We start from the raw sequence: 19,962 nt of genomic DNA, 5'->3' as shown, positions 1-19,962 counted from the left end.
CTAGGTAAATTATTATCTCTATGATATTTCTATGTATATATAAACAACTTAAGATTAAATTTTAAATTATGTAAGCAAACGACAAGCCAAGCGTCGTAGAGGTTACAATTTAACTTAAGAGAACTTAAGAAAACGGCAAAATATTATTATTTATAGTAATCAGGAGTTATTATTTTAGCAAATATAGGATTTTCTCTTCATCTCATTTTCTGTTTATGGCATTTTGGGAGCAAACGTTTACTCAACGATCTGAATAGTATTGTTGCGTCGCTTTTGAAAAATCGTCGTATTATCGCATTACCATGGGTATACATAGAACGTTGTCATTATGTACGCAGAAAGGAAAAAAATCATGCAAGAATATTGATAAAGGAAGTGCCAAAAAAATCAAAATCGTCAAGTTTCAACAACTGGATAAAAATGAAACACTTTTTGCTTTTTCAATAGGAAATGAACAAAGTTAATATAAATTCCACCTTTCAATTATTTAACTTATTTTAAAATCAGTAAGTGCTTCCAAGAACACACATCTTTTTTTTTTTTTTGCTTTGCAGTAATAAAAATATAGGACTTCTATAGACGACGTGTGCATACGGAGTGCAAGTCTATCAATGTCACTTACGTCAACGGATTAATATATGGAAGAGTTCGGGTACGATTGCCGAGACCGATGAAAACTCAGACAAACAAAAATCTGATTTTATCTAGGCATAATAAGCATAAGAAATTCAAATACTACGTCCGTCTGGTGACATGCGGCATAAGGTCTCTGGATTTACAATGACCGAGAGCTTTGCATGTGTTTGAAAAAACTTGAATAGGTGGTCCTACTTAGCAGCCACTAACTTTTTTGTAAAGGTTTTCAAATACATCAGCTTTCACGCGGAAGGACCGACGCATGCTAACTTCAGTTTAGTATGTGTTAGGCGTGTTAAGAATTAGACCAATATACCCGCAAAGCATTTGAACTTTTAATACGAATTGCACTCCTGTCTATACTTGACCAGGTGACAATCTCTGATGTTTACATGACGATTGTCGTTGATTTATTGACAATTTGATGACGTCTACCTATCTCTCTTGATTACGGGTTAGTTATTCATATTGCAGTACTATACATATTGGAAGTGGTCACAAATGTTGCTTCTTCTTAGGTCAAAGTATATCAATGTATCAAAGTGTCGTCCCTTGAATATTGCGATCTATAAGCGGAATACTAAAATATATAGACAGTTATCAGACAGCACCCGCACAGACGAACAGATAAAGTTAACTTCGGTTAAAAAATATTATTATTATTATTATTATTTTAATTTTAGACTAATGAATTGAATTCTTAGACTAAAAAAAAGACATTGATCACTAGCAACATAGGCTATCGGCTCCGGTTAGAAAATAATTCTGAATTGATTGCTATAATCAGAAATCTACCCTCAAATCTTTCAGGTGTTAGGCGCGTAAACTTCATGCGCTTCGCACCACCAGTGTTAAGGTTGAGCCTACCTATTTTTGAATGAGTTATATGTGCGATGTATTCTAACCAATGTAATAGTGTAGTATACCTTTGATTATTTTGTTGACTTGGAAAGAGAAGGCAGTAGAGCTTTAACAAAGGCAATTAGTTACGTGCTTGAGATGGACCACGAAAGCTATCATATGGATATTGAAAATCTCAAAACGTATATCCAATGTTGCACTTGCAAATGTGATTCTTGATTGATATGAGTCTGCTGAGCACCTTAATTTTCCATGTGGTAAAGTTAGCATCAGAAAGAGATTAGCATCAGAGGGACAAAAGAGTGGATCTTGTAGAAAATATGATCAAAGTCTTATATGGTAAGATATAGTTTTCATTAATATGAGTTTTGTGTTTATTTATTTATGTCCGCAACATCGAAGTGTAAAAAAAAAAGATGTAAAAGAAAAAGCCAGATAACGGTTTTTAGCTAGAAAACATTTTACAAGCGCATGACAAAGTTTCTTATATTGAAAAAATTGTAAAATAAATAAAAAAAATATTTAAAAAAATTGGAAAAATATTACAAGAAAATAAGGAAAAAATTTTTGAAAAATTTGTGGTTTTTTGCTGATAAAGAAATTCTACACAGAATAGCTGGATCGTTATAGCGGTATTTTCGTAAAAAATCTACCTGAGTTATTCGAGTCGACATTTCAGCAATTATTACCCAGATGGATCAACGTGCAAACATTGTTACTTAATGCTCATGAAACTTTTATATGAAATATTTTTCAACTGCCTACCAAACCCACTGTACGCTGATTGATGTGCAATAGCTGTGAAAAAAACTGGACTAACATGGAAAAGTGAGATTTTATTTGATATCATACGCGAACGAATAATACCGCTATGAAATTTTGGGGGAAGTGAAAAACCATTTCAAAATATGATGACTTTAAAATGTCTACATAATCCACGAGGGATAAGTAACTTTGCTTCATCATATATATATATATTATCAATAATTTTAAATAGATAGATGGCACTATCTCTGTAAAACTCTATCATCGCAACCGATAATCCCAAATCCGCATGTAAAGTAAGAAATTCTTTGATAAGGTGAATGTCTAAGCAAAAGTGTTTTTCAAATAAAATATTGCTTATTAGATTACTTGCAAATTTTAGTCCCTCTTCCGCTATATCTGCGATCGGTCGCGAGAGCGCCTTGACCTAACCTAATTTTATGCACTTTGTTTTCTGAAACCTCGATTGTCTCGAAACGTAAACGATATTTCAGAACGACGACTCAATTGCAGACGCAACGTTATATGAATAATCCCGCTATTTTTCAATATTCATAAGCAAAAGGAGGTGTTTTATTGCAAATCTATGCATACATGGCATTGTTTGTAACTGTGTGTGGTTTCTTCGTGATAATTTCGTTTACATATCAGCTTAATATTTGGGTTTGTAAATTCATTGATTCATATTGATTATATTTCTTTTTTTCATTTACTAAGTGATAAACATTAAATGGAAGTGCAAAGTGTATGATGAAAGTTCTTCTTCTTCTTTTTTTTTTTTTCTCACAAATAATTCTTTCGATCAATTATATTATAATTAAAAGCTATTTTTAAAATTAATTATGATTTTTTTAAAAGAAAGAAAAAATAATATGTATTATTAAGTTTCTAATGTTGTGGCATTTTTTTTCATTATCAACTAAAATATTAAGATTAGAATTTTTTTTTTTTTTTGTTTTTTCGTTTAGTACATTTTAGAAAAAAATCAATCATTTCCTTTTAATTTATTTCTCACTCCCGAGGAGAGCTCTTGATTCTCATTTCCGTAAATTTTCATTTTCATATTTTCTTAATATTTTTTTGTTTTTTTTTTTTTTTTACTACCAGTATTACTAGATTTTATCTTTAGTATTTATTATTTATATATATGTATATGTACCCTTCTTCTTCTATATCAGGTCAGATGATTTTGATCTCGTCCATTAACTACAATTAATTTTGGGCAATTATATTAAAATGATTATGTATTTATAAATTTCTCATTTTAATTGAATTTTCTTAAAAAAAAAAAAAAAAAAAAAAAAAAAAAAAAAAATCGAAATCGAAATCAAAATCAAAATGATATTCAATTGAAATATGAAAGAATTTTTATGTTTAGTTTAAATTTCAATTTGAATGCATTGTATATATGTATGTACGTATGTATGTATTTATGTATTGATATATGTAAGTATATTTGCTTATGTATGTATATAGGTGTGTGTGTGTGTGTATGTATGTGCTAAGGGGCTCCTTCTCTATTTTTGGGTTAGTTATTGTTGTTCTTGCTGTTATTGTTGTTGTTAAATTGTTACGATTAGTTTGTTTTTCATTAATGACTTGTGCCTTAATTGCTAATTGAAGAGAGTTTTTGGGCAACTCCGTTCACAGTCTTTGATTTCAGGACGTCGTTTTCATATGAAAGAACAGTTTCTTTACCATTTTCAAACACGCTGTATATAAATGTATAAAAAATAAAAACAAAATACAAAAAAAAAAAAAAGAAGAAAACATTCATTAAAAATTTCTACTAATGTAATTAAATATTAATTCAGTTTACGAACCGTTTGGTCATTAGCTTTTTGCCATTAACGAAAGTGGTTGACGTCGAGGTACGCTTGACGGCACCGTTAACACCACCACTACGTCCTGAAGAGCCATTTGATACGCTGCTACTAAATGTAGCAAATGACGAGAAGCCATTGTTGCCTGGCATTAGAAAATCCATCATTGAGTAGTTGACCATTGGTGAATTGAATTTCGTATTTATACCGTGTTGTTGATGGTGTTGATGATTACGGCTACTCCCGCGTGCCCCCGACATGTTCGAACGTCCACCGCTATTGACCGAATATATCATGGGATCTAAAGCAAATGTAATTACAATTGCAAATGCAAAACGCTAAAGAGTTAAGTTACAGAGATGATTTGCTTACCATTAAATAAACTAGCAAATGGTGAAGTGCCGAAAAATTCACGGAAAACTTCTTCAGGCGAACGAAAAACAAATGGAAAACCGCCCATTAAATCAAAGTCATCCTCGTGGCCATGATGTCGCGTTGAACTATGTCCACGATCACCCATTAGACCTTCTTTGCCATATTGGTCGTATATAAGGCGTTTCTTCTCTGTAACCAATAAAGAGAAAAAAAAAAACAAAAACAAAAACAAAAGAAAGAATAAAGAAAGAAAGTTGTAGTAATCATTCCAAATTAAATTTACACATATGGTATTAGTAAGAAAGACAGTAACAACAATATATACATAGTCAGTGAAATCTCCTATCAAAATTTCTTACTCTATTTGGCGGCGTAGAGGTGATATATATAACGAGGCCGTAAAATGAACTAAAGTTGAAATGTAAATGAATACAATTTTTTGCTTTACAGTTAGCTGCGGTTCCACGCTCACTATAAGCATACACTTTCCCTATCTAGGGGTTTTTTTGCCGAACAAATACAATGGATCGAATTGGTTCTCTTAAGTTAAAAGCTTCTTATAGGTAATAGAGGGCTCGCCTTCGCTTCTTCGAACTCGATGGCTTTTCCAATAAGATTGCGCGCTTTTCTTGCAGCCTTTAATTTGTCAAAAGAATCAAAAGAAGAGAGGAATTGTTTTTTCTTAGAAGAGCATACGTCCCGCTGAGCGAATTTTCACAGAAGCAAATATCTTTGCGAGTTAACGACATCATAATCAGCAATTGTTTGCATTTATTGCGATAGTTTTTGGACATAGTCTTAAAAAAACATTACAAGAACTGTCTTTTTCTTCTCAATATTTTTAAAACGTTCAGTTTAGCTCAGAGCCCCTGGTATTCGAATATGTATTCGCCTTACTCTTGGATTTTTTAATCGCAGTTAATGGGATTAATTTTATACAGAGAGACACATCATTTTTTTTTTTTTTTTTTTTTTTTTTTTTTTTTTTTTTTAAATCACAAAATAAATGAAGAAAATTTTTATTCTTAGTTTTTAGTCATTATGGAGCGACAATTTTTTCAGAATTTTTCTATGAAATGATTTTTGAGACGCATCGACATTCATCCGAACGGAACTCATTATAGGGGCAAAAGACACCAATCGTTGTGACGATTCTTCCGGCTAAGAGTAAAAGTAATGCGTAACGATCGTATAAATAAGCTAAACGAGCTTGTATAAGAAGACACTTGAGGTCTTTTTCGCATAACTATTATGAAAAAGTGTTTGCAAAGACGACTTCCCCTTGCAATTTGCTTATTATATCGCCAGCTGGTCTGCTTTGCACGCATGATCGTCGGCCCCTCTTCGATTGCGTTAAATTCAAGTTCGTTGTTTAAATTTTTGCGACCACGAGACAATAGCAACAACACGTAGACGGACAGACATAGTCTAATCGACACAAAATTTCACGTCGACCATGTTATCTGCACCTCCTGTAGTAAATCATGACAACTCTCTATTGGCAGCAATCGTTTTCAAAATTTATTAAAAAAAAAAAAGGGAGGGATTACGCGATTGTTAAATAAAAATACAGCACTTGTTAGTAGAAAATACTTTGCATGCTTTTTATAAAGTCAAGAAAGGTAACACAATTTAAGAGCAGGCGGTTAGCAGATTATTTTCAATTATATGCATAAAAAAAGTCATCATAATAATAAAATGTTATGAGAAGAGTAAAAGAAAACGCGAAATAATAATTGATAAACGCAGTATAAAGGCAGTATAGAGTGTCAATCGGATCAGTTTAACGCAACAAGAAAAAAAAAAACACAACGTAATTTGCTTTTGTTGGACACTTTGAATTTTTTTTTTTTTTTTTTTTTTTGGTTTACCGAACAATTTGTGGAATGGTGTCGACTCAAATAGACTTCTAAAGGTAAATGTCTGATAGCGATTGCCTCGTTTTGCTGAACCATAACCATAAGAGGAGGGAGAGTAACTACCATAATCGCGGCCAATACCACCACCACCACCACCTCCACTTGAAGTGCGATAACGATAATTGGCGTAAGCATCTGAAGAGCCAGCATTAGGATACGTAGAAGAGGAGTATTTCGTTGATGAGCTATTACTACCAGTATAAGAACTTTTATGTAGGGTCGAACGCCTATCGTATATTTTACGTTTACCGTCTAAATAATTACGTAATAATAGAAAAAAATAAAAAACAAATAACTCTTTTTTAAATTTATGAAAGTAAAAAATATTCCTTATGATTTTATGAAAAATTTTGGAAACATTTGCTTGCGGCAAATCTTATGCAATAATCAGATAACGCGTACGCACATAAATGCATCGTTATGGCGGATGGCACTGACATCAACTGTGATATTTATTTTGTCATTCCAATTATAATATTAATTATGTAACACAGTTATGCAGGCATGCACGAGGCCGCTGGAGTTCGACAACAATTGACTAAGGCTCTTGTGGATTGAATAAAACGGTAAAGTGTATGAAGACTGAGGTCGTCTATCGAATATAATGTATCGGCGGTAAAGACTAATATCCATTCCAATTGTAGTCATATAATCATGAAAAGAATCTTGGGCTGCAATGGATGTTTTTCCCAGGGGAACCCGGTACCCCAAAAAGGTTAAGGTAAGGTATCTCGTAAGATATATGTTTCCTTAAGGAATTCCCCATCTTTAACACACCATCCTTTTTATTGTTATTGCTATTGGTTTAACCCGCAAGAAGCTTTTACACCTGTTTGTAAATATTTTCTAAAGACCAACAACAACAACAGCGAGTCCAGCGCAATAAAAATTTTTTAAGTTTGAAAAAATTCGGAAAATTATATACAATTGAGACTAACAGTATGCGAACTACAGCAAAGCGATATTGAGAAAATATCATTAAACTAGTCTTAGCTATTATAAGTGCATTTAGATACTCGCCACAGAATGGTTATTTTATTATACAACATGTTCCCCCTTTACGCTTTATAGTACACTAACAATTGCGATTAGTATAAGATTCTACGTCAACTTAAATGTATTTATTATTCGTCTATCATCCTCCATTGTTTAATGTTCTTTGTTGCGCAATATTTACACTCGACCAAAAGTAAAGGGAGAAACTGAAATCCTGCATACACAAATTTAGAGGTCATTGAATTTTAGAAAGCCATACTATGCACACGCTTTGCAAGTGGTCAGTTATTAACGCTTGTTAATGGCGGAAATAATTGCATATATGTTTAATTTATTTACTACACATATATATATATGTAATCTATGTACTATACACTATTGCATCGGTGTGCAACCATCCTCACTGACCCGCAGTCTTAGTCGACGATTACAAATGCAGTTATACGTGGTACAAGGATATACTAACTTTTGTGCGGATATCAGGGTCATCGATTCGGAACCACATTCTAAATCGATCTTGTCTGTCCGTCCGTCCGTCTTGCGTTCTTATGTTCAAAGGACTTGAGATAGGTTTATCTTTTATTACACCCATCAATTCACTTTCTGAATCAATGTTGTCCGTCCGTCCGTCCGTGTTGAATTCTCATGTTCAACTAACAGATAGCAATTTTTGAGATATTTCGATAGAATCTGGCACGCGGGCGTGCTTTGATCTAACACTATTGAAAATGGTTCGGGTCGGATCTTTTTTGTAGACGTAGAGTATTTAATGATGGAGCGTTGGTTTACTTAGAAAGCTTTTATTTCTTCAAAGATGGATTTGATTCGCTCAAAAGCGGTACTGTACTTTCTAAATTTTTTAATTAGCTGCTACCTTCTCACATGGTCCACTTAGAGAGCTTTTACTTCATCAAAGATGGATTTGATTCGCTCAAAAGCGTTCTTCTACTTTTTAACCCTTAATTAGCTGCTGCCTTTTCACACGTTCCCAATTAAGGAAATATTTTCCAATTTTTATATATTAATTTAAGACAATGGATAGCGGGTATGAAAGATTCACATCCTGGTGAATATTCCTCTATTTTATCTGCTAAATTTGGACTGTAAAAGCTAACTAAGACTATCTCCCTCTCTCTCTCTCTCTCTATTTCTCTCGGATTTGAGAGAAATATGAACAAAGGCCTCCGAATATAGCAAATGATTAAATAAAATATTATACAGTCTCGCTTTTCACGTCTCATATTTCTATGTACAGGGGGAAAAAATTGCGCGATTTGTTTTGTGAAAAAGGAAGAGATCTTACCATCCGACAACACTTCGTAAGCTTCTGATAGTTCACGAAAACGTCGATTGGCTTCATCCAGATTATCAGGATTTTTATCAGGATGCCATTTTAATGCCAATTTCCTGTAGCTGTTTGAAAAAACATTCACGATTACGCAAACAATATTCATTTGATTATTTTGTTTTTTAAATGTTTTTTACTTACGCCTTTTTTATTTCATTCTCAGAAGCACTGCGCGTTATTTCTAAGACTTTGTAATAGTCCACCATGTTGCAAAGTTTTTTTTAATTAATCTATTACCTGAAGTTGTTCTTCTTATTCCTTTACAACTCTCTACCTTTTATTGAATATAAATGGACCCGTTCAATCCGATACTTGCTTTTGTTTGAAAAATCCTCCCACAAACTGAGAATGCTTTCGAGTTCTTTCTTCTGAAATGGGGGAAAAAAAAGAAAGAGAATTCTGTTAATGTAAAGAAACCTGTAATATTAGGTTGGGGAAAAAGAAATCCATAATTTTTATATGAACTTCAGGACTCTATTTAACATGCTTCGGATTGTCCGATTTGGGTCAAATATGCACCATTTTGTTGTATGATTTGTTGCCATTTTAAAAAAACTCTAGCAGTCGATTTTCACAATCCTTACTAGATTCCAATTTTTTATCATTAAAGAAATTTTGCAATGCAAGAAAGAGATGATAAGCCCGGACGGTATGGCGGATGCATTAAAACTTCCCAAACGGTCCAGTTGTTGACAGTAGAGATCAGAATTTAGCGTTTGGCTATATGGAAGCAACTCATAATAAATAATCCCCTTCCAGTCCCACCAAATGCATAGCAAAACCTTCCTGGTCGTTTGAGGTGCTTCACCGCTCTTTGACTACGATCGTTTTCGCACAGGGTTATCGTATGTGATCCATTTCTCATCTTCAGTCACCATCCGTTTAAGAAATGGGTCTATCTCATTCCGTTTGGCCAAGGCTTCGCAGATGGAAATTCGATCCATCATGTTTTTTCCTGTTAATTGGTGTGGCACCCAAACATCGAGCTTCTTTTTGAATCCAGCTTAGTGTAAATGGTTTAAAACTGTTTTATGGTCGATTTTTAGCTCCTGGGCGATGTTACGACTGCTAACACGCCGGTCAACTTCGATCACTTCCCCGATTTTATCGACATTTTCGACGACCGGCCTACCTGTGCGAGGTGCATGTTTAACATCAAAAATTCCTGAACGGAATCTACGAAACCAAAATTGCACATAATTGGCTGTTACAGTATCGGAACCATAAACACCATTCACAATTTTAGCCGCCTGGCTTGCATTTTCACCTTTGTCAAAGAAAAACTGTAAAATGTACCGAATTTTCTCTTTGTTCACTTCCATTTTTCACACGCTGTAACTCACAACTGAATGCACCAAACAAAAAACAGCAAAAGAATTTTTTTTACTGCGAAATGTCACCTTTCCAACGAGCATAAATTTGAAATTGTTTGATCGATACTTTACGAGAAATCTGTCAGTGCAGCCATCTACCGAAAAAATAATGGATTTCTTTTTCCCCAAACTAATATATATAATAATAATACGTAGATCTTGAAAATAAATTGAGAAAATTAAGAATATGTCACATTCAATAGTTTCATAGAAATAAATTGGACTTCATTTGAGAACTGGATTTAATAAAATAATCTAACAATAGCATTTTTTGAGACTATGGGAAAATATGTTTGATTGATTCGTATGTTCACAAGGACTGGAGTAGGCAGAGAGGAATGCAGTTTATTCGCCTGTCATGGTATGATTATTTATTATATATTATTATTAGATGATTGCAAAAATTTTGATCAGCGACTTTTACATATAAAAACGATAAAGGAATGGGATATACCAGTGTACATAATGGTTGCAAATTCGATGGTTTAAACCTTCCTCTATATAAAATAATAGTTTTCCATTTAATATCATTGATTCATTCAGCGTATGCCGACGTTAATCATTGTGTGCTCAAAAATTACTCTTCTTTCAAATTCATTACTTTTTTTGTCTATTTGAAGAAATCTGCTCAAAGTCGTATGATGACGCTGCTCCATCATATGACAATTGTCAGCTTTCGGTTCATCACTTTGAAAATGACGAGACGAATTGACTGAATATGCCATTTTTGTGCTGGTTGTTGCAAGAGTTGCCCAGGACACCTTGGTCGAATGGGAAGCTCGAAGCAACACTCGATGTACTCGCCAGACATGACGTCTTTTGATTACCACTTGTTCAGAACGTTGCAACATAGCTTGGCTGGCTCGCGGGTCGTCAAAGTTAAAAATTCGATAATTGGTCGATGGATGAATCGCTACCATCAGCTTGAGCTCTTTCTGCATGAAAATCAGAATTTTCATTAAAAAAAGAAGCCGCAGTGACCAGATATCCAAAGAAGATGACGATCATCCACTTAAGATTCGTATAAGCATCCTATGTATATCACACACACATTGATTATCTGAATGTCTTTTATTTTTTTTAAAGTGGAAAAAACAACATACTTTTTAAGACCACCATAGCATAATAAATAGCATATCCGATGGCAAGCGATTCAATAAAAGTAGAGGAAAGTTCCGTCGCAATTTTGAGTTTATCTACTGTTTTAGATAGATGCTTCATTACCGAGGAACTAGATACATTAATTTTAAATAAATTTATTTAAAATTTAATAGAACCGTTAATGGCACAGCTGATCTTGATATAGGATCTCATACAAGAAACATTGATATATTGCTTTGTAGTACCACTCGGAATCAAGGATTTTCAAGAAGACTCTATTAGCTTTTATTTTTTTTTCTTTTGTACTATTTTTCAAAAGATAGTCAGGATATTACTGCGTGTATCCTTTTCGAAAAATCATATTTTCATCAAATCAAAATCAAATTTTTTTCTTTCAAAAAAAAAAAAAGAAATCCTCGCCTACATGCGCCTTGACGGACGCCTTTAGGTACGAACTGAATAAAATGGACGGCGCTTCATCTCTTCTTCGATGATCCGTTTTAACTTAAGTGTTAAAGATATATGATATGATATATCAGTGCATGTAAATTTTTGCTCAACAAGAGCAACAATGATGAACAACTTCGCAACGTTAAGTGTATGTATTTTATTTATCAACTAAGTACTACAGTAATTGTAGCTCATATTATTATACAATGAGACAATTTTGTGGTTTCATTTCCTGTGATTATATTAACAAGAAATAAGCAATCCTTTATGCCTACGCTTATATTGGGGGGAAAAAAATAATAGTTTTTTTGTGCGATAAAAGTTTTGATGTGGTTTCATATACTGTTTAACACAAACCGAACTCAAAAAACTTTTGAAGGGAGAGAGAGTTTAACTTGTGCAAAGTTAGCACTACTTTTTCGTTGTTTCATAACCACCACCGAAGGATGAAGGGTATATGCATTTTATCAAAACGTTTGTAACGAACCGAAGGAAACTTCAGAAATCCCACAAAGTATTTATACACTCTTGATTAGCATCGAATTTTGAAACGATTTAGGTATGTCCGTCTGTCCCTCTATTGTAATAAACATTCTTCTGAAACTAACGATTTCAAATTTGACGGAGACATTGAAAGATCTTGCACGCAGGTTGATATTGAAAATGGGACAAATCGGTTGAAGCATTTGTCTACAGTAGTCACTAAGCTGGGAGAACACATCCCTGATTTTCAAAAGGAATAAAAAATTAGTTTTTTACTCATCTCTCGTCAATTACAGCAGATAAATCTACAAAAGATTGAATGCATGTTCTATGGGTGATCCTGTAGTATCTGTACAACAAATGAGACAAATTAACCCACGGCTACCCAACATTATAGTCTATCGAAATTTAATTTTCTTTCCATTGTCGTTATAACGCGTGCAAAAGCAAGCTTGAGAATGCATCTAAATGTGTCCGTCTGTCCATCCAATCTTTCTGTTCGCAAAAATTAAGATAACAAAGATACAAATTTACAAAAACAAAAAAACAAGTCAAAATGACCTAAATCGATCAAACAACATGTTTGCAGCGCCCACACGCTTATGCAACATCCAATATTATAGAATATGGAAAAAAGTAGTTCTTTCCCTTACTTTTTGGTCTTTCTTAAGATAATGACGATGAGTGTAAGAGATTCGGTCATGACCGAATATAATTCTCTTGTTTTCTTCTTTTTTTTTTTTCTTTTTTTTTGCTTATTATCTTCAGGTTCAACGTATTTATCATCAGCTGATTCCGTTTGTTTTGCTTAAGGAAAATAATGTGGAAAATATATGAAAACGTTCACCTCTGCACTGCGGCTGTGTTTGTTTCTTATGAAAGATATGCAGCTCTTTTGGTGTAAAATAAAAAATATTGATTTTTCTTCAAGTTTTATATTACACACTACCGCTAGTTTCACTATGCCAACACGCCTTCAATATGTTTAGCATATCAGGAGTTCAATGTCGGCCAAGAGCGCAATCAACTAAAATAGAATGATATGCATGCGAATAATTGTATAGATTAACAGACAATTCAACCCACCCACTATCAACGATAACGACTAGAACAACAAATACAGCGAACGACAACAATCCGATATTCAAAAAGATGTATGGGTAACACAAAATACTAAATAAATTTGATAAAAATGTGTGAAAATAAATTATTCTTCAATTCTTTGAGAAGTTCATCACATGTGTGGCCATTGGTGTTGTTGTCGTGTTATAATGTGTTATGTGTGTTATTTGCAGCTGTGTACCTTATAATTTGCTTATTAATTGGATTTATCAACAAAAACAAAAGATTCACTTATCATCATCAAAGGGGGGAGAGAGGAAGGACAGAGTGGAAGAAGCATTTTTAAAGATGTTTAAGATAAAATGATCTCGAATTATGTCAAGTCATTTTTATATCTTTTATCTTAATGAAAACGTTTTCACGGTCATGTATATTCGAAAGCTATGTACAATCGTAGAATACATTTATATATCTTCAGTGTATAGTATTGGCAGTTGTACTCGATGTGTGTTAAGGTTAAGTTTAAATAGTTTTGTTTGCTTAAGAAAAATCATGCAGAAGCGTTTGCACAGTTAACAGTGAAAATGAAGTGAACGAGAGCAACCAGTTAAGAAGCCAAAGACACTGATATACCATACCATGAACGTATTAAACCGAGCGAAACCATGGCAAACGAATGCAATTTAAAGTAAACATTAAAATATTTACTTATTTAAATTACTTTAATATTTTTATTATTCTAGTTTCAGCTACAGACAGAATATCAAATTTTGAAAACAAATTCACTAACGCGTAAGCGATGGAATAAAGATTTGCGACTGTCAAGACTTTGGTCATCGGTTCGAATCTCAGTGCGGTAGATCGTCTAGTTTGTAGTAACTTATTATTTAGTTATATGTATTTGTTATTATTATTATATTTTTCAAACTCAAAATTTTGCACATTTTTTGTTTTGAACTTTGCTGTGGCTTCTGATTGATGTTCACCTCTATAATGCGATAGTTTCATCAAGCTTTCAATATTGAAAATGTGTGTTACTTAATTTGGACGAATGTGCGCTGTAGTCGGTAAATAGTTATAAATAAATTATATAATTGTCCGCTATGCTCATAATTTTAATCCTCTTGATATGGGAACAGTTATGCGGCTTCTGCAAGATCGCTATAAGAACATTTCAGATATTGTGAAGAATATTTGAGCGCAAGTATATATGTACAAATATATATGTACACATACTGGTTTTTTTCAATGCCCAGCTACTCAAAGAATGCCCGCTAACAATGCGGATAGCTTGTCGACTAGCAAGCGTGATAGGAGGAAAGGAAAGACATGAAGAAAGTGAGTGCTGTTAGTAAATGTTCGACTTGGAAATGGAGATATCAGATGCGGCAAATGGTCATAAGGTTGTACCTAACGCGAACAGTACAGTTAAGGAACAAAGAGTCTCGGCTGTACGCCGTGCGGCTGCACATCGTGTCTGCGAACGTTTCATCCCATGTTTTTGGAACAAAAGCATCAAGTCTCTTCTCTGGAAGGGAATTTTAACAAGATATCAATTTTAGGAACTAGGACCTCAGCAAAACGTCTTTAGGTTAGGACCGAATCGCCCATAATATTTTTGCATACAAACAGTGAGCTTTCCGTAAGGTCAACGTAGAAAATTTCATCCCATCTTCCACAATTTCGCGAGAAATGAGCAAGAACGTGCAACTTTTTTGCTTAGAGAAAGAAACGGAGTTATGTTGAACCTACGCTTTACTGGGGGCGTGCGCTTCGATTAATTTGGCTCATTTTCGATGCCAACCTACGCGCAAAAGCTTCCAATGTTTCTACCAAATTTCAAGTCGATATTTTCATTTTTGCGATCAGGAGAGTGTCAACAACACACTTACCCACAAACGGATAGGCGTGGCTTGCTTAATCAATTCAGGATTTCATGTTGATCAAATAATATACATGTACTTTATTATAGGGTCTCTCTGAAGCTTCTTTTCGGATGTTGCCAACATTATGACAAAATGAGTATAGCCACCAGCGTGCAGTGATGGGTATAACAAAGACTTTTCTTTTTTCAATTATTTACTGACAAGTTTTACAATTTCAGTTAATGAAAAAACAGTTGACAAAGCGTGGTAGATATTATCATAAGATATTTTATCAACAGAACGTATGTATGTATTACAAAAAAGAACGATTGTGTCAGGTATTTAAAGACGACTAATAAATGTAAGGAAAGATAGAAAAAGTATTTATATATGTATATAAAGAGAAAAGAAAAGAAGTTAACTAAAAAGAGTACGGAAAACAAAATAGATTAAAGACAACTTTTAAGATGAGCGCAAGAGTCTACGAAATATTAGCGACTGTGTCAATGTCCATGTAATTTAGAAACCGAAACTGGTCTGAGCCTTGGATGATATCGACCGAGAAGGCTGCGAATAATTTTGGGGTTCTTATTTCAAGTGACTTGAAGACGTCGATTGTACAAGCAAACATATATGTGGATGTGTGCGTAGACGTTTATTTACTACTATAGATATATACTTTTATACTTATATGTACGTGAGAGATCAAAAAGGAAGCTTCATAGACTCTCATGATATTATATTTTGAATCGATGTTCACATGTCCGTCTGTCGTTCTGTGCCTCCATCTTTGTAAATGTATGCTATCGGTAGTAAAAATTAAGGCACCGTCTTCAGATTTGGCAAAAACAGTAAAGTTCCGGTTCGCAGTAGAACACGTTCCTTACAGTCCAATATAAGCTGAAAGCAAAAGCAAGCAAAATTGGATTTGTTGTCAGTTGCTTACATACATACGTTTACGTCTTATGGGTGACTCCAGAGTAGAATGCAGAGAAATCGACCAATCCCAGCAAATTTCATAGACATTACCAAATTTCATTTTTTTTTTGTTTCTTTTTTTTTTTTTTTGGCTACTGCCAAAAATATCTTTTCTATTTGCTACTGTTGCCATTGCAATCTTAAGACTGTTTTATAAGTTTAACGACTTAAGTTGATTTAACGCAAAACATCAAGTTCAAGTAGAATATGCTTGTCTATGCAATTTGCATAAATGACAAATTTTATATTGTTACGCTTTCAAACATCCGCTGTAGCGAGGCCTGCCAACGATATTTGAAAGAGAATTGAAATTCTTATCATTAGCGGAGATAAGTGAGTAAATTTCATTCTTTCGATTGAAATTTATCTCAGAGTATTTTTGCTCGCGTGTGCTCAGAAATTATGATAAACGTTTGTATTATTGATATTTAAAAAAATTAAATTTCCTTGACATGATTTGTAGAAGAAAACAGCAACAACAAGCAGATGGCAAACACGCGATTTTTCAGAAACACGCATTCGTTGTAAGGTTCTCCTGCGTAGGTTCTCATCAAGTTCACGTTATACTAAGATATAAGTAAGTGGAGAACGACTAAAAAAATGAAACATATATATATAAATGTATATATATTTGATTTTAAGGTAAGCGAAATTTGGTGAACTCATATTTATGGGATCAAAGAAACGAGAGCGTAATCTTCTTATCTAATCGATTATTTAATGCCTTAACCTACTAACCGATAATGGCTAAGGATCTGACTTACGAAACATGTCTGCTATTTTGAAGTGTATTTCAATCTATTCTTCAACTAGCGATATGTGTTTTATATATAAAAACCAGTTTTTCCAAAGTTTACGTACAAGATGAATAAATTACTTTACCTTAATGTGTTCTCACTTTGAAATGAATTCAAATAAACACCTATCAGAACATGGTACCAACAGCGAGCTAAACGTTCGTAATAATTAGATTTCTATTTACAGACATTAAGATAAAAAAAAAAAGTTAATTGAAAATGAGTTGTTGTTATTGTTGATGTTATGATCGCACATTTAAATGTTATTTATAACATTATAATGAAAGAAAGGCAAAAAGGCAAGTAAGAAATATATAAAACACAATATAAACCGAATTCTGAATGCTCTTCATCTCAGACAAGAAAGCAGCAATTTTTTTTTTTTTGCTCTCTCTCCACACACACACACACACACACAGCTCACCTAATTCACATTTATAAGTTTATAGTATAAACGAAGCGCTTTACTAGCCTAAGAGGCATTTTTCAAGGTTAATCTTGTACTTTATCTTAAGATACTAAATAGCGACAAGAACAGACGGACAGGTAATTGGCCATATTAAGGTTCATACAACAATTCTATAGTAATTGCAATATACAATCCTTAAACAGGAAGAGAGTACGCGTATATGAAATAGTGAAGGGAATCCTCGTATACCAAGTAAACAACAGCCTTCTTGACCCCGTAAGTATAGGAAGTTTTGCATTGCAGCCGCCTGAATTTCAAGAACAAGGTCGTAAATATATAGATATTAGGGTGGTACAAGGAACAATGCAAATATAGTATATCCTCAATTTATTCGTTCGAAGAGACGAAGCTTCTCTCTTGCCACCGCCATGAGAGATATCACCTACGGAATAATCGCTTCTATTTTCAAAGCAAATATTTGCATAATTCTGATAATATATTTTTATTTTTATCAAATTTCATATCTGATTTCAATTTTTGGTTTTTAAGTTCTTTCTCATTTTTCGCGTTTTCTTTCTATCATTATTACTATCGAATTAAATGATTAGCTCGAGAACTACTTACATCAATTACATGATATAATAGGCGGAATTCCAGAACAAAGAGGATAAAGAAACAGATGGATGAACATATTTTTTAAGGCCGCACACATTCGTGGACGAAGAAAGCTTGAGATTTCATTTAGGTTATTAGAAAATTCGTGTCCCTTGAAAATTTGTCGAGCCTGATGTCTGATGAAGATGTTTGTAGAATTACAAATTTATTGTTATTGCTTTTATGCTAAGTTAATTCAAAGAACATGGCAAGTGATAAAGCGTTTTTTTTCATTTTCCTAAGGGTTTGCGTGACTTGATAACCTACGTTGCTTTCCAGCAAAATTGACATTAGAATACTTTATAATAACTATTCTTCTTCGGAGTACTAAACTATGGTAAAATTGGTATTATACTTAAGGCATATCATCTTCGCATTACCATTACATTATCCTCGCTTATCACAATGCCAGAATATTCCCTGGTATGATCACTTTGCCAGGAATTATTATAAACCATATTGCATTGTGATATCACAAAGCGAATGAAAAAACGAACATACTTTGCATGTCGCAAGGTGGGTGTATAAAACAAAAAAAAAATTAACGTAATTCAACGAAAAGCTTTACACTACTAAGTAGTAGAATTTCAAAAGAGTCCCACAATTAGGTAAAATAAAACCTATTTATGTGTGATTGTCTTTGCTGTGTTTGTACATGTTGACGTATTTGGCTCAAAAAGTGGGTGTACTTGCTGCTCACTCCTTCACTTAAATTGATGACAACAGTTTGCTATTTGTACACTACATACGTGTGCAGCAATTTTGTTGCTATTCGTGTAGGAATTGTATTTTTGTAATTGATGACAGTGCACTCGGGTTTCGTACACTTGAAGAAATCGTTCTAATGGATATGGAAAAGAAAGAAAGGAAAAAAGGCTACTGTGTAAATGGAGTTCGCTGGAATACGCTGAAAGCCGTTACCTGCTTAGCATGCACATACCAATAGAATCTTAACATCATTAACCGTACACTTCGGAACAAGTCGGAACAAAATATTTTGATCTTTTGTTGCCCCTTTCTCTTCTCGATGCGATGATGTCAACAATTTTTTAAGTAACGCAGTTCTTAAAGCGTAGATAATAAGATTTTGAGAGAACTTTTCAGGTTCACCGAAGATATGTAAATACCTATAGTCAACGGATAATAAGGTTTTTTTTATATAAAACACAAGCAGCTGCTTATTCTTTCATGTATGCTATGTACACATGGGCTAAAGTTTTTTCCCACCTTCCACCTAATTATCAAAGTCCATTTGGGCGAAAGACTAAGACTCTGTTGGTCTGGTTTTACTTCTTAAAAAAATATTGCCAAAGCCGTTCTTTTGAGTTTCGAGAAATGAAAGGAAGTTGATGAGAGTGGTTGAGGAACGATAAGAGCTTAAGCGATCAATGTGATACAAGAAGGACGAAAACCACGAGAGAGACTTTATAAATCTGATTAATTGGCTCTGCACTGCAAATGATGCCCAATACTCAAGTAACAGGTCGTGCCAACGGCATGGTCTTGCTTAAGGAGAAGAACCCGAAGAAACCTTAATCTTATTTTCTTACTTTTCATCACTGTACGCTATGTAGATGTACATGTAAAAAATTGTTTCCGTCTAAAGACTAAAAAGCCTGGAAGGCTGCTTCAATATCAAGTTTTATTAAGTTTCCTTAAAACTTTTAATGTAATGCGAGTTGTTATTGCAACAACAAGGGATTTAATATATACAGACTTTTTTTTCGCTTTCAGACTAACCATACCTTGTTTTCTATATTCCTCTAAGGTAATATCAAAATACTAATTGAGTATTATTCTCAAGAAAACACAAAAAACGCTGAACAGCTAAAATCTTGCGTAAACTAGAAGCGATTTTGGAGGATCGGTAGGGAGTTTAGCTACGTGAACGACATTTAATGGAGAAAGAAAAGTCATTTATGATCCTTCTTACAAAAAGTTAGTCCTTATATAGGTAGATTTTGTATATGTGTACGGACATACATTATGTTCCGAAAGCTCAAACAATTTTAGTTCCTCTCAAGCAATTATTGGGCAATTTATTGATAAGATATATTGACGGGTATG

At 33.6% G+C, this 19,962-nt stretch overlaps 1 protein-coding gene across 3 annotated transcripts; it reads right to left on the bottom strand.

The window, feature by feature from the left end:
• Nucleotides 1-3,815: 3,815 nt before the first annotated feature.
• On the bottom strand, nt 3,816-9,091 carry LOC119636739 (dnaJ homolog subfamily B member 6). Of its 3 annotated transcripts, XM_038032316.1 has the most exons (7): nt 8,865-9,091; nt 8,679-8,788; nt 6,332-6,631; nt 4,458-4,649; nt 4,294-4,386; nt 4,086-4,230; nt 3,816-3,974 (listed from the first exon to the last, which is right to left on the bottom strand). In XM_038032316.1, the coding sequence occupies exons 1-7, from the start codon at nt 8,927-8,929 to the stop codon at nt 3,869-3,871; spliced, it is 1,011 nt and encodes a 336-aa protein (XP_037888244.1). In that variant the 5' UTR covers nt 8,930-9,091; the 3' UTR covers nt 3,816-3,868. The 3 variants fall into 3 exon arrangements, with proteins under 3 accessions (XP_037888244.1, XP_037888243.1, XP_037888245.1); XM_038032315.1 differs by having other exon boundaries at nt 4,086-4,386; XM_038032317.1 differs by lacking the exon at nt 6,332-6,631 and having other exon boundaries at nt 4,086-4,386.
• Between the last annotated feature and the right edge of the window lie 10,871 nt (nt 9,092-19,962).

The sequence above is a fragment of the Glossina fuscipes genome, unplaced genomic scaffold (assembly GCF_014805625.2).
Source record: "Glossina fuscipes isolate IAEA_lab_2018 unplaced genomic scaffold, Yale_Gfus_2 28, whole genome shotgun sequence".
NCBI classification, from domain to species: domain Eukaryota; kingdom Metazoa; phylum Arthropoda; class Insecta; order Diptera; family Glossinidae; genus Glossina; species Glossina fuscipes.
The sequence above is the reverse complement of the archived record's forward strand: the minus strand, read 5'-3'. Positions and strand labels throughout refer to the sequence as shown.

Bases quoted from the DNA above. Each gene is read 5' to 3' on its own strand.
- LOC119636739 (XM_038032315.1), bottom strand. From the start codon at position 8,929: ATGGTGGACTATTACAAAGTCTTAGAAATAACGCGCAGTGCTTCTGAG. The intron at 8,789-8,864 runs GTAAGTAAAAAA...TTTTTCAAACAG, and splicing joins GAGAATGAAATAAAAAAGGC to CTACAGGAAATTGGCATTAA. The intron at 3,975-4,085 runs GTTCGTAAACTG...ATTTATATACAG, and splicing joins AAAAAGCTAATGACCAAACG to CGTGTTTGAAAATGGTAAAG.